We start from the raw sequence: 15,021 nt of genomic DNA on the forward strand, positions 1-15,021 counted from the left end.
TCACGAGCAGGCTGTTCCGTTGATCGGATCAACCGAAACCCTCGTCGTCGTAACCGACGGAGTGCTTCCACTTTGCTACATATCTACAAGACAGATCCAGATAAGTCTTAGAGTTGCTCCACATCTAAACTACATCTTGCCATTGGAGTGTAGGATGTGTTTATGCTGAATGGCAGTCGTTATATTTTGTTGGCGTTTCTCTAATGGTTTACTTTATGCATTAAAGAAAAAAAAGGATAAAGAACCCCGCTCAGTCGTGAAATAATCATGCGATTGCACCTAGAAAGTTACCCTCCGAGGCACAACTCTGGGCTAAGTTTTTATGGAAGACCAGCATTTGCCTAAGCTTACCAGCCTTTCCTCTCCATACTAATGTTATCTAAGGGGAAGGCAAAAGCCAATACAGTTTGGCACCAGTGATATTGCAACTCATTCCTAGGAGTGAACTGGAGCAACATGAAATAAAGGGTCTTACTCAACACAACACAAAGCCTGGTCTGGGAATCAAACTCACTACCTCATGATTGTGAGCTCACTGCTCTAACCACTGAGCCATGCACCTTTATGCAGTGTTAATTTATTGCACGTGTTATGTCATTTGTTACAAGCACTGTATTTGCATTTGGCATCCAGCCATAGAAACCAAGCCATGAATCTGGTGCAGCCCCTGGCATTACTAGTTCCCGTCAAGCCATTCAACCCATGCCAGCATGGAAAGCAGACATTAAATGTTGATGATGCATGAATCAACATCCCAACTTGGGTCACAATGAAATTCATTGCTAATACAATAAATTTCAAATAAATGTTCCAACCATACGGCAGACCTAACCAAACAATGATAAATGGTATATTAAAAATTAAAGGCGGCGAGCTGGCAGAATCGTTAGCACGTCGGGCGAAATGCTTAGCGGTATTTCGGGTGCCGTAACGTTGTGAGTTCAAATTCCACCGAGGTCGACTTTGCCTTTCATCCTTTCGGGATCGATAAATTAAGCACCAGCTACGCACTGGGGTCGATGTAATCAACTTAATACCTACATTTGTCCCCTCTATGTTTAGCCCCTTGTGGGTAATAAAGAAATAGGTATATTAAAAATGATGCACTTACCTTAGAGCTGGGTCCATCAACAACCTTCTGTGTCGCAGTAAAGGCATGGATGGTTGTCATGAGACCTTCAACAATACCAAATTTGTCGTTCATCACTTTAGCAAGAGGAGCAAGACAATTGGTTGTACATGAAGCATTGCTGCAAAGAAATAATTGACAAGAAAGGAATAAATAATAATTTCTAATATTTAAAAAAAAAAAAAAAAAAAAAAAAAAAAACCCCAGCTCACTGAGCTAACAGTAAACAAAGCCAATAGGTTTCACTTAGTCACCAATGCTATACTGTTACTGATTCAAGAAAAAGAAACTGGGTTTTAATGATAACTTACATGTAAGTAGAATCGATTCCAAGATAGTTGGAAAGCAAAGTTATATAGCACCTAAACTGCATAACCATAATAAAAATTGCTTAAATCTTAATCAACAAAGTTAATTATTAATCCTAAAAATTGTGGATGAATAGACATTGATACGTGTTCTGGTTAAAATAATCAATAAATGTGCTGAAACTGAGACATTCTAACAGGTCTGCAAAATACTAGAAATTGGTAAATTTTTACTGGACCAAATTTCTTCATTCATCATCATCATCATCATCGTTTAGCGTCCGCTTTCCATGCTGGCATGGGTTGGACGGTTCAACTGGGGTCTGGGAAGCCAGAAGGCTGCACCAGGCCCAGTCTGATCTGGCAGTGTTTCTACGGCTGGATGCCCTTCCTAACGCCAACCACTCCATGAGTGTAGTGGGTGCTTTTTACGTGCCACCGGCACAGGTGCCAGACGAAGCTGGCAAACGGCCATGATCAGATGGTGCTTTTTACGTGCCACCAGCACAGAGGCCAAGCGAGGCTGGCAACGGCCACGATCGGATGGTGCTTTTTACGTGCCTAATTTGAGATGTCCATGTTTAGGTTAAAATTAGATATTTGCTCCTACCGTCATTAAAGTAAGGATCTTCTGTTTGACGACTTAACATCAAAATAGTATATCCTGCCAAAGGTGAGAGCTACAACAAAAAATATTGTTGAAGGAATACAGAGAGAATCCACTAAGTCAATCTAACACACTAGAATGGCTCAGTGGTTAGAACATCAAGTTCACAACCACGAGGTAGTGAGTTCAATTCTCGGACTAGGCCATGTGTTCTTGGGCAAGACACTATTTCACAGTGCTCCAGTTCACTCGTCTTTAGAAATGAGTTAAGATGTCACTGGTGCCAAGCTATATTGACCTTTGCCTCTCCCTTGGATAACATCAGTGGCATGGAGAGGGGAGGCTAGTATGCGATTGGTCTTCCATAAACAACTTTGCCCGGATTTGTGTCTCAGAGGGGAACTTTCTATTCATGAATGAAGGGGGATCTTTATCCATTGCACTAGTATTTAATCTAAAGAAAGACACTTGATAAACTCACTGTAAAAACTCTTTCAGCATCATTGCAGTTGACAGAACAGAAGCTATCAAAAGATTCACCGACAGATGAGATCATAAGAGAGAAGTTTCTATCACAATACTCAATACACATAAGTTACAACCCTTCAAAACAAGAACTGATTCCAGAGTACAAACTCAATGCCAAGATTTACCCATGAGCTAGGAACTTTCTGTAATCAGCTTTTAATATATGAAACAAACTTCCAGAAATATTGAAATCAGCTCAATAAGTCAAGTAAAGAAACACTGTTTCGACCCTGTGCTTGAGGAGATCTACACCAACATCAAAAATCAATGGAAACTGTAGTTGTGATCCCTGTGCTGGTGGCACGTAAAAAGCACCATCCGAACGTGGCCGATGCCAGCACCGCCTTGACTGGCTTCCGTGCTGGTGGCACGTAAAAAGCACCAATCCGATCGTGGCCGTTGCCAGCCTCGCCTGGCACGTAAAAGGCACCCACTACACTCACGGAGTGGTTAGCATTAGGAAGGGCATCCAGCTGTAGAAACACTGCCAGATCCGACTGGAGGCTGGTGTAGCTTTCTAGCTTCCCAAATCCCCGGTCGAACCGTCCAGCCCATGCTAGCATGGAGAACGGACGTTACACGATGATGATGATGAAGTCAAAATAGCTTTCAAAATCTGAATACACAAATACCAACTGCGACATTAACTTTCAACAAATGCAGCAAGCTAATTTGGGCTTTCTAAGCTCATATATTAAAAAAAAATAAAAAAAGCTATTATATTTATGAATGGTAATCAGAAAAAAATATTTTGCTTTAACCCTTTAGCATTCAAAACCAGCCAGATCTGGCCTCTCGCACCTACCCTACAATGTCATTCTGAAAATAATCACACTGAATTTTGGAATTGAACCAATGCACAATTTAAAAGGGTATCCAACCATAGAAACCATGCCAAAATGGACACAGGACCTGGATAGCTATTCAGCCTGCCAGGTTCTGTCAAACCATCCAACCCAAGCTAACATGCAAACATGACAATGGTGATGATGAGAATAAATAAGTATTATATTTGGTAGAGTAATCCGAGTGCTAAAGGGTTAATCCATGATTTGAGTAGCAGAGCATGTAGGTACATCTGTGAGTACAATAGATAACCTACCTGACTACTTTTAAGTCAGCGGTATATTTTTCATGGTTAACACCAACAACAAACATAGGGGCATCAGGAGATGGTGCAGAGATCACGACTTTCTTGGCACCTCCCTTGAAATGAGCCTGGAAAAAGAAAATAGTTATACTTAAGTTTCAAAGTGGAAAAGAAAATTATAGAACAAAGTGAATGAGAAATTGTATCATTTATACATTTCAAAAGAGGAAAGTTCAGATTTTAAATTGTAAGTAAAATGAGATTAAAAATGTATTTCGTTTTTCTTTATGCAAATCAATTTATTCCAAGTATAAAGAATACGTTAGTTGTGCTTATTTTACAATCTTACAAAGATGGTTGAATCTTCAATAAAACAAACCCCCATATAGTAATAATTTTTCAAACAGACAAAACTTACAAATATGTGGAGAAAAACTCCAGCATATATCAACTTTTTAATTAATCCTAGCTTTCATCATCATTAACATCCACTTTTCCATGTTTACATAGATTGGACAGATTTTGTTGGGATGTAATTTTTTTTTTTTACAGCTGGATGCCCTTCTTGTCACCAACCCTGACCAGCTTCCAAAGAAAGTGATATTCCCATGACCAGGCAAGTTTTCATGGGAGATGAAAAACAAAGAACACCACTTGTATGATGGTGATACTCATTTACATCTACTATGAGACAGTAGCATGCATACAATGTGTTTTTAGTTTTCATCTACCAAATCCACTCAACACTGGTCAACCTGTGGCTATAAAAGACACTAGCTTAAGGTGCCACAACTTGGGACTAAACCCAAGACTATGCAGTTGGTAAGCAAACTTCTTAACAAGCACAGGTATGGCTGTACAGTATGCTAAAATTAGGCATGTCAGGATTAGAAAATGAATAAACATTGTAAGGGATTTAGTCTGATGCTTGATGAGTGTTCTTAATATGTACCATCATTCTGCCATTAATATTTACTACCATAGCCACCAGAAGAGTTTACCATACAATGCCCAAGCTGACAAGTGCCCAAGCTCTAATGTTGACAAAACAGAAGAGTGCAACCAGAAAATCAGAGCAAGACTATACAAATATTAGCCCCAAGAGCACAAGAAAAGACTGTACCTCAGCAAAAGCATTGTGCTGAAACTTCTAAAAACTCTGATCTGGACATAACAGGAGAGTGAATCAGATCCTAAGGGTGGCTAACACAAATCAACCAAGGGTGTCCTAAATGACGAGCTAAGGACAAGTGCTGAGGATCAGTTGGGCAGCCCATAGAATGATGGGAGTAGGATGGAAGTTACTAACAGTAAGACAGTAAAAATTGTAATGTTTTGAACACAAAAAGAATTATCACAAACTTATTTTCACTTCCCTAAGTTATATTTTATTGATTAAATGATATGCAAGATAAAACCTATCCACAAATTTTGATCTAGTAAAAGTATAAGACAAAGAAGTGGAAGGAAAACAGTGATGAGAAAATTAAAATTTTAAATCGTCCAAGTTGTTTACTTACTGATGCTTTCTCAGTTGATGTGAACACACCAGTGGACTCAACAATGTATTCAGCACCAGCACTGCCCCATTGGATATTGGCAGGGTCTCTCCTGGAAAATGAAATTCACAGTCAAAACAATTTCAAAATAATCAAGTGATATTAGCTGAAGTGTAGAAGGGTAATTTCAAATTCCCCCACCCAGCTAAACTCAAATACAAATTTGAAAATTAAAATAGTGCACAATATTAGCAAAGATTAAAGTTTATTTGCCTTAACTCATACCCCACTCATATCTTAGCTGAAGTATAGAAAGGTGATTTCAAACTCCCCCACCCAAGACTGTTCTAAATTCAAATTTCAAAATTAAAATAGTGCACTATATTGGCAAAGGTTGAAGTTTACTAGCCTTAACTTATATACCCCACCCATATACTTGTCTCCTGTCAAACTTGGGAAATGCTTCAGGGCAGAGGAATAATTCAATTCAAATCCATATATTTCAGTCATTTTACCAAGAAAGTAAGAGCATTCTGACAATAAAATATGGAATTAGAAAATATAGAAAGCTTACTCATTGAAGACGGTAATAACATTGCCATCGATAACAAGTTTGCCATTTTCAGCTTTGACGTCCCCATGGTATTTTCCATGGGTGCTGTCATACTTGAACATATAGACCTGAAATTGGTAAGCAGAAAGCATACATGGTGAAATTTTAAAAAAAAAGCAAAATACCATCTATTAAGAATATTTAATACAATATCTGATTAGTTTGAGATTTCAATTCAGTTGCAATTCCGAAAAATTAAAATATGCTTTGATCTAGAGGCAGTTTGCTAAAACAAAGAATAAACGTTACATTGTCATTATTAGGTTTCTTCCAGCTTTATACTCCAAATTCAAACTCCACCAAGGTCGACTTCACCTTTCGTCCATTCAAGGGTTATAGAGTAAGTACTAGTTGAGCACTCGGGTCAATTTATTTGACTCAATGCCTTCCTCAATAATTTCAGGTTACATGCATAAAACAGAATTATCATCTCTCTCTATATAAACGGCAGTTTGTCTGTCTGCGTGTCTGTTAGGTTGTACCCTCACCCTGACTTTCAACCGATTCTGATGAAACTTGACACACACATAGCCCAATGTCATAATTCAAAACTAACGCAGCGAAAATTTTGAAAAGTTCCCCCAGTTCTGATAAAAATCGATAAATTCGACATGGGGTCGAGAATCAGAAACACAAACGACAGACTGTCTAGGGGACGCAACTCGACCTTTTTAACTCTCAAAAAAAATTTACCATCATTTTGCTATTTTTGGCTATAACTCTCTAAAAATGCTTTATAGTTATTTCCCTTACAAACCCGAGCAACGCCGGGCGATACTGTTGTTGAGGATAAAAGAACAGAATCAAAAGGTCTTTTGATTAGATAGCAAGTTCATGTCGGGCAATGGTTCATTGTCTATTCTTTAAGAGTTTTCAACTATAATGCCATGCAGACCAGTGCCTTGTGAAAAAGTAGAGATAAACTGTACTCATGCTGTGTGGTGTGTGGTGTGTGGTGTGTGTGCGTGTGTGGTGGTGGTGTGTGTGCGTGTGTGGTGGTGGTGCGTGTGTGGTGGTGGTGGTGGTGTGTGTGGTGGTGGTGGTGGTGTGTGTGTGGTGGTGGTGGTGTTGTGTGTGTGTGTGGTGGTGTGTGTGGTGTGTGGTGTGCGCGTGTGGTGTGCGCGTGTGGTGTGCGCGTGTGGTGTGCGCAGTGTGTGTGGTGTAGTGTGTGTGGTGTAGTGTGTGTGGTGTAGTGTGTGTGGTGTAGTGTGTGTGGTGTAGTGTGTGTGTGGTGTAGTGTGTGTGTGGTGTAGTGTGTGTGTGTGGTGTAGTGTGTGTGGTGTAGTGTGTGTGTGGTGTAGTGTGTGTGTGGTGTAGTGTGTGTGTGGTGTAGTGTGTGTGTGGTGTAGTGTGTGTGTGGTGTAGTGTGTGTGTGTGTGGTGTATGTGTGTGTGGTGTGCGCGTGTGGTGTGCGCAGTGTGTGTGGTGTAGTGTGTGTGTGGTGTAGTGTGTGTGGTGTGTGTGCGTGTGGTGGTGGTGTGCGTGTGGTGGTGGTGTGTGGTGTGTGGTGTGTGTGCGTGTGTGTGTGCGGTGCGTGTGCAGTGCGGTGCGTGTGTGTGTGTGTGTGTGCGTTGCTGTGCGTGTGTGGTGCGTGCGTGCGTGTGTGCATGTGTGTGTGCGCGGTGCGTGTGTGTGTGCGGTGCGGTGCGGAGAAGAATGCTCACTTGCCATGCAGGCAGCCCAGGTTTGTTTCTCAGTTGATGCGATGTACTTTTGTGGAGCAGGGATGGATGTGTGGTATAGAAGCTCGCTTTACAAGCGCATGGTTTCGGGTTCAGTTCCACTGCACAGCACCTTCAACAAGCATCTACTTGTAACCCCAGGCTGGACAATGCCTCGAATGAATTTAGTAGCATGTGCATGCATGTGCATGCAATGAGCACGTGTGCATGCATGAGCACATGTGAGAGCACATGCACGTGTTATACCAATGCTTGACAACTAGTGCTGGTTTGTTTATGTCCCCATAATTTAGTCTGACAAAAATGACAAGACTTAAAAAGTACTGGGATCAATTTGTTCAAGTAAATCTTTCAAGGCAGTGCCCCAGTATGGCCACGTTCCAATGACCAAAACAACAAGATAAAACAATGGCCCATTTACGAAAAACACTAGGGCTATCTATTGTATCAAGAATCATTAACTAATTACCCAGTGGTAAACGTGATCAGTTAGTACTTACCATGTAATCCAAGTCAATGAAAGGATCGTTGATGGCTACAACTTTAACCCCTTTCAGGAGGGCACATCTTAATACAAGACGCCCAATACGGCCAAAGCTGGAAGAAAAAAAGAAATTAAAAAAGGAATCAAAATAAATATAGACCTGTATAAAATTCAGCACATAATCCCAAACCACTAACCAATAATTTAAGTACACTCAAGCCACTGACCCACTTAAGTTATTTCCATTAGTACCTGGCATCTTCAAGTGCTTTGAGGGAATCTTGGCCATTAATAAACCCTTAGACTTGTAAGGGCAGACCTTAACTTGGTTTCTATGACCGAGATTACAACATTGCCCTCACTACCTCATCCCAAATGGGAGGACAGTCCATCACAGGGTTAACTTCCCAGCAGACATAACAGAGCCTAAATGAAGGTCACTGGCTTTATGCTTTCAATAAAAATTGTCTACTGATCGGTACCTATATCTGTCAACCCATGAAAAACCATTTGCATCACGTACAGTGAGAATTGGAGTGATTATTCACCTTTATCCTTAACCTGTTTAAGCAAGTTTGGACACAAAATACGATGGCTGCTCTAGTGTACGTCATAAAAAGTACCTTGCCTAGACAAGTTAGGAATAAATATGCAAATAGTCGTTCCAGATCTCACTGTACACAGTGCAAAATGATTTTTTTTTTTTTTTTTTTATCAATTGGCATGTTAGCTGAAAGTATAGAGAAAGCCTAACAGCTTTATTTAGGCTCACAGTTCCAGCTGCTTCCAGCTGACAAGACATGGTAAGACACTATTGTCCTAGAATGCCATGCACCAATGAACCAAGTCTGCTGAACACACCTCGTAAAAGTCCTAGAGCACATACTACAGCCACCAACATACTTTCTGTCTGAACCTACTCAAATGTGTTAGGGTAAAGACCTCCTTCAGTCAGGAATGGCCATGGGATTGCACCTAGAAAGTTCACCTCTGAGGCACAAGTCCAAGTAAAGTTGGTTGTGGATGACCAGCAGTCGCCCATGCATACCAGACTCCCCTCTCCACTGATGTTATCCAAGGGAAAAGCAAAGGCCAGTACAACTTGGCACCAGTGGCATCACAACTCATTTCTACAACAACATGAAGAAGTATTTTGCTCAAGATTACACCTAGACACGATCTTGAGTTTAAAATTCATATTTTAAATACAAACAAAAGTAGCCAATATCCAGGATAGAGGGGGGGAAAAAGCCATTATGAAACCAACTTACAAATAAAGAAAGAAAAGTTAAAAGGTTTTAAGAGAAATTGATATAGTCTTCCACAAATTTCATTCTGTACAAACTAAAACAACTGACGTGAAAATTTCCCCACTTACACCTTCTGCATAAAAAAAAAACCCAATTACATGGGATTAAAAATGTAGAGAGCAATTGTTTAAAAATTGCTATCCTGACTGAAGGACAAATGATTAGCTGGGTAGGAAAAGAAAAAAAAAAAAAACGGGGAAGAAAATAATTACAATTTATAAATAGACTGGAGGTATCCAGTGAGTGGAGACTGCTTTTAGATTGCTTTACTAGCGAACATCTAAGATTTAGGTTAAGAATCTGAATTTTGCTTTGCTGAGGAGGGCTTTGCAGTGAGATTGGACCAATTCTTCACTGCATGACACCAATATTTAATTTTAATTTCAGAATTCTCTCCCTTGACAAAAGCTAAATTGACTATTCATTGCAGATGGGGTGGGGTAAACCTCGACCGTTAACCTTTATTCAACCATAAGAGAATTATTCAAAAACTTACCCATTAATACCAATGTTATGTTGACCCATCTTGTTTACAGACTGGAAGAAACAAGAAAATATAAATTAATATTTTTAAATATATCATTAGTGTTTCAAAATTAGTACATGTGAAACAAAAGATTAACATTGTCTTTGTAAAAAGCTTTTATTTGTATCCACTCAAAATAGACTTGTGTACATGAGCACACATGCCCGTACATACACACGTATGTGTGCATATGCATGCACACATGCATATGTGTGCGTGCATGCATATGCAAAAAAGGGAATTCTTTCTGGAAAGTAAAGGGAGTCAAAGTAAATATATTTAACTTTTTTTTTTTTAACTATTGATCACCAAAAATCAAATCAGAGTTAAAATCTAATCAATGCAGTGGTAAAATCATCATCATCAACGTTTAGCGTCCACTTTCCAGGCTAGCATGGGTTGGACGGTTCAACTGGGGTCTGGGAAGTCAGAAGGCTGCACCAGGCCCAGTCTGATCTGGCAATGTTTCTACGGTTGGATGCCCTTCCTAATGCCAACCACTCCATGAGTGTAGTGGGTGCTTTTTATGTGCCACCGACACAGGTGCCAGACGAGGCTGGCAAACGGCCACAGTCAGATGGTGCTGTTTATGTGCAACCGGCACGGAGGCCAGTCGGGGTGGCGCTGGCAACGGCCCCATTCGGATGGTTCTCTTACGTGCCCCAGGCACTGGTATCACAGCTACAATTTCCATTGATGTTGATTGATTTCGATTGATCATCAAAAGTCAAATCAGGTTAAAATCTAATCAATGCAGTGGTAAAATAAATTTAGATAATGCTGTCATTTGATATTTTTTCTTGGTCAAACTTTCCTGAGTGCGTAATTTACAAGTGGCATCGACAGCCCGAAAATCAATATCTATCGCCAGAATCAATCCAACAAGTAGCTGTAAAAGCAGAGTGATTAAGGGTCAAAAATTTTGACCATAGTTACAAGTATGGCCATGTTGTAAAAAAGTTAACTTCTCAGCCATGTAGTTTCAAGTTCCACTACCCGGCATATACGAAAAGAGTCCTCTACTATAACCCTGAGGATCTGGTAGAGGGGAGGCTGAAAGAATCCGTGCGCACATGCATGCATTTTCCCCCACCCACAGCTTGACAACTTGTGTTGGTTTGTTTATATCCTCATAACTTAGAAGTTTAGGAAAAGAAACCCAATAGAAAAGTGCCAAACTTTGAACAAATTGACCCCAGAGCTTATATTTTAGCTAAACACCCTTCAAGGCCCCAACTATGTTTTGATGGTATTCTCAGGTTTCTTGGCAGATTTTCTAAAATTTAAATAAAAAAAAAAACTTTACATACATTTTCAAGAAAATACAAGCCACAAAAACACCTGAACAAACATGTAATAACTTCAATAATGAAACGCAATTTTATTTGATAGCAACAGAGTTGAGATGGATTTTTCTTTTTAACAGAACATGCACAACTAATAAACTCCAACTTCACACAAACACTTTTTAATGAAATTTCAATTCAGGAAGCTCAAAAGAAGCAAACAACCAAAACATAAGTCTTGTTACAAATTTTAGATCAGGAAACCAACAGCTCCAAACATTTAAAGTTAAAATAAGTTTCTGAAAATGGAATGAAAGATTGTGGTATTCATGCCTTTCGTCATAAGCATTAGTATAAATAAAGTGAAGTGAAATAGTTTCAAATTGAAAATAAAAACAAAAAAAACTAAAACCTGAAGCTTATCAGCATATCGCCGTCCAGACATTTGTACATTACTGCATATACTATGTGCACTTTTTGACAAGTTGTGGTGCACCTGAGCACTGTATACAATAATTTCATAATTTTTTTTATCAATGGTGTCAATGCAATTTCATTTTTAAAATACAAAATTATCCAACTAAATGTAAGAATCTCCCTGTTTATATTATTTACCGATTCCCACAAACACCATCATACGTCTAATCAATTTTTGAAACTATGAACAAAGCCAACTATAGTGCTTTTTTTTTTTTTTTTTTTTTTTTTTTTTTTTTTTGCAATTTTAAATTTCAGATAAATGCTGAATTCCTATTTCAGCAGTGTTATTGAACTCAAGGGAACAATACATTCCAGCAAGATTGGAAGAAAAGACTGGTTTTCGTAATTAGCAAAATCCTCATCTAGGATTGAGCTGGTCAAAGTCTTATAACACTTTGACTGAATCACTTCTAAAATTTAACAATGCAGGAAAAAGGTTAAACATTAAGTGATTCATATAGGTTTGGCCTTGTAAGCTTTCATTTAAGAAATAATTTCAATGACTGTACTTTCTCAAGTGTATCAACTGCCCATAGTTTTCACTTCACTTTTCTGTACACACACAGCTATTAAATTTAATATAGTGAACATTAAAAACAGGAAAATGTCGAGTTAGAAAATGAATACAAATTAAAAAGCAATGTGTTTTAGATTTTATAATACAGGAGCCACTGATGTTTAAAAATCCAATAACATGTTTACAGATTTTTTAACGTGATTTTTATACATCAATATACCAGCTTAGCAACTCTCAGACTTTAGAAAAATCTAACATTAACAAAGCGTAGCTTGCTTACCAACCACATGGTTCTGGGTTCAGTCCCACTGCATGGCACCTTGGGCAAGTGTCTTCTACTATAGCCTCAGGCCGACCAAAGCCTTGTGAGTGGATTTGGTAGAAGGAAATTGAAAGCCCGTTGTATATATGTATATATGTGTGTGTGTGTGTGTGTGTGTGTGTGTGTGTGTGTGTGTGTGTGTGTGTGTGTGTGTGTGTGTGTGTGTGTGTGTGTGTGTGTGTGTGTGTGTGTGTGTGTGTGCGTTTGTCCCCGCAACATCACTTGACAACCGATGCTGGTATGTTTATGTCCCCGTAACTTAGCCTTTCGGCAAAAGCGACCGATGGAATAAGTACTAGGCTTACAAAGATTTGCTCAACTAAAGGCGGCGCTCCAGCATGGCCACAGTCAAAATGACTGAAACAAGTAAAAGAGTATACTAAGAGATATGGTGTCAATAAATTACACATGCAACAGGAAAAAAAACATTCAAGATTTAAAATAAAACAATTATTAGTGCCCAAATATTAAACAGTTTTAATAATGCTTGCATGGAAAAGGTAAAATTTAGTTATAAGTCTAGCTTACAATTATATCTTATACGTAAAGGTCATATCTGAATTTAAGTGAAAGTGCAGGCCACAATTTTGCATGTTTGTGGTTGAAATACTGCAGATGAATACAGTTTTTAAGAGAGAGATACAGAATATTGTTGCTGTTTCTGAAGTTTCTTGTTGGCACCGAACAGAACAAGCTCTCAAGTAACAATAAACATGAGAATAATTTTAAAGTAATCAAGTAAATTTTTTTTTTTTTCAGTATATATGTCTTTAACATTTTTTTTACTGAAAGAAAAAACTTTAAAAGTATAGATCAAATTACTGAGAAAAGATTAAAAAAAAAAAAAAAAAAATTTACCTCGGTAAGGAAATACGGAAAAAGTGGGGGATTAAGTAGCAGAAGATGGGGTAAGGGAGTAATGGGGTATTCAGTCGCACCTCATGAACAAGATTGCAAAGGCCATCACCACAGAGAATGACCAGCAGCACTTGCTGCATCAGCTGTCCCATCTCCTGTGGCTCATTTCTCAAACAGGACAAAGTTATCCTGATTTTGAAGAGGAAAGTGTTTAGGAGGAAAAAAAAAATATAGGGATGTGTTCTCGGGGAAAAAAACTTATAAGAGTAAAATTCTATTTTTAATTATTTTGGTAAATATTCATGAAGCTCGATTTGACCAATCTTCAGGAAATGATTCACCAAGAATTGTTGCTCCCCAAAATTATCCCAGATGGTTCAACATGAATTCAACCTAAAATAAATTTATGCAAATGTATTTCGGAAATTATTAAACTTAGATAAGCCTAAGTATAATTGCAATGAATTTTTAAGAAACTGCTGTATATGTGCAAAAGAATGAGGAATAAAAATTCATCCTATATCCTAATCTTACATGCCTAATTTTGTCTATCTATATATATATACACACACACACACATTTATATTCCCAGGCCTATTCCCCATTTTTTAGGAGGGGAGTAGCCACAAGACACACCAGGTATCCCATTCATTTCCCAGCTCAAAGAGGTGAGCCCTGTTCTATGCTCGGGTCAAGGCATATAACAACCCCCAATATCAGCATATATATATATATATATTCCAATAAGGAGAGGATATTCTTGAAATGGTAACACTATATCTAGAACATTCTGAAAACAAGATACAGAAAGACATTGCAAGTGCACCAAATAGCTTCTCTAGCTCTCAGATGTACAATAGTCTTAAACTTTGGCCATAAAGGTTTCATCAATTAAGACTGTTCACTTTTGTTTGTGTTTAAGCCCTTCCAAGTGTATCACTGGTCTACATGTTAGAATGCTTATGGTAGGTGGAGGGAGAGGGGCTTATATACATAGAAATTTGATCATTTTAATTTTACAGTGTTCAACATTTTAATGTTTCCTGTTCAGATGCAATCCAGTTAAGGATTTTTTTTCTACCTTCCAGAAACAACATGGTACAGTCATTAAGACGATGAGAGAGAGAGATAGTTGTTATATTGAGTGGGTTGTCTCTCTTCATGGCAAAGAAGGGTAACAATTACGTTAGAATGGCCAATAGAGAAACATTAAAATATAGCAGTAATAAAACATCATAATGTTACATGAAAAAATTACACATATCATATAGAACCAAAAGTGCTAAAAAATGTTTCTATGATTCCCAAGGGTAGTGGCATTAACTTATGAGTAGTCCATTGCTGCTTTCTCCATTCTTCAACTCATTTTCTCTTATTTGTTTTAATTACTAGCCTTGTCAGGACACTGACATCATCAATAGTCGAACAGGATAGGAATCGAACTCAGATATGAGAACCAAATAGCATGGCATTTTGTCTAACATTCTACCCATTCTGAGAACAGCTACCTTCTAGAATTTATTTATATATATATATTATATATATATATATATATATTATATATATATATATATTAGTGGTTTATACTAAATGCAAAGTCAGCATCAGAAGTCTGATCAGTTTAACAGACTGATTCAAGCTTGATAAATAGAAATTTTTAAAATGAGGTAGACATAACAAGGACATCACAAAACTATAAACAATTTGGAGTTTGGTTTATGAGGGTGGAATGGAGTAAAAAAAATTGCTAAAAAGATTCCATAACTTTTAATTCAGTTTAAG

The 15,021-nt window shown here is 38.2% G+C and overlaps 1 protein-coding gene and 1 long non-coding RNA gene across 4 annotated transcripts in view; one reads left to right on the top strand and one right to left on the bottom strand.

The window, feature by feature from the left end:
* Positions 1 to 15,021, bottom strand: part of LOC115217845 (glyceraldehyde-3-phosphate dehydrogenase) — a 32,989-nt gene that overhangs the window by 4,260 nt on the left and 13,708 nt on the right. For all 3 annotated transcript variants that reach the window (XM_029787541.2, XM_029787540.2, XM_029787539.2), the window contains 6 exons: positions 9,747 to 9,787; positions 7,957 to 8,053; positions 5,736 to 5,842; positions 5,183 to 5,273; positions 3,675 to 3,790; positions 1,112 to 1,250 (listed from right to left, as the gene is read on the bottom strand). In XM_029787541.2, the coding sequence (XP_029643401.1) occupies positions 1,112 to 1,250; positions 3,675 to 3,790; positions 5,183 to 5,273; positions 5,736 to 5,842; positions 7,957 to 8,053; positions 9,747 to 9,775 (579 nt within the window). In that variant the 5' untranslated portion in view covers positions 9,776 to 9,787. The remainder of the gene's footprint in view (positions 1 to 1,111; positions 1,251 to 3,674; positions 3,791 to 5,182; positions 5,274 to 5,735; positions 5,843 to 7,956; positions 8,054 to 9,746; positions 9,788 to 15,021) is intronic.
* Positions 1,999 to 3,248, top strand: LOC118765646. The gene is made up of 3 exons (XR_005001511.1): positions 1,999 to 2,110; positions 2,674 to 2,775; positions 3,170 to 3,248. It is a non-coding gene; the product is annotated as an uncharacterized LOC118765646 (long non-coding RNA).

The sequence above is a fragment of the Octopus sinensis genome, linkage group LG12 (genome assembly GCF_006345805.1).
Source record: "Octopus sinensis linkage group LG12, ASM634580v1, whole genome shotgun sequence".
Lineage (NCBI taxonomy): Eukaryota > Metazoa > Mollusca > Cephalopoda > Octopoda > Octopodidae > Octopus > Octopus sinensis.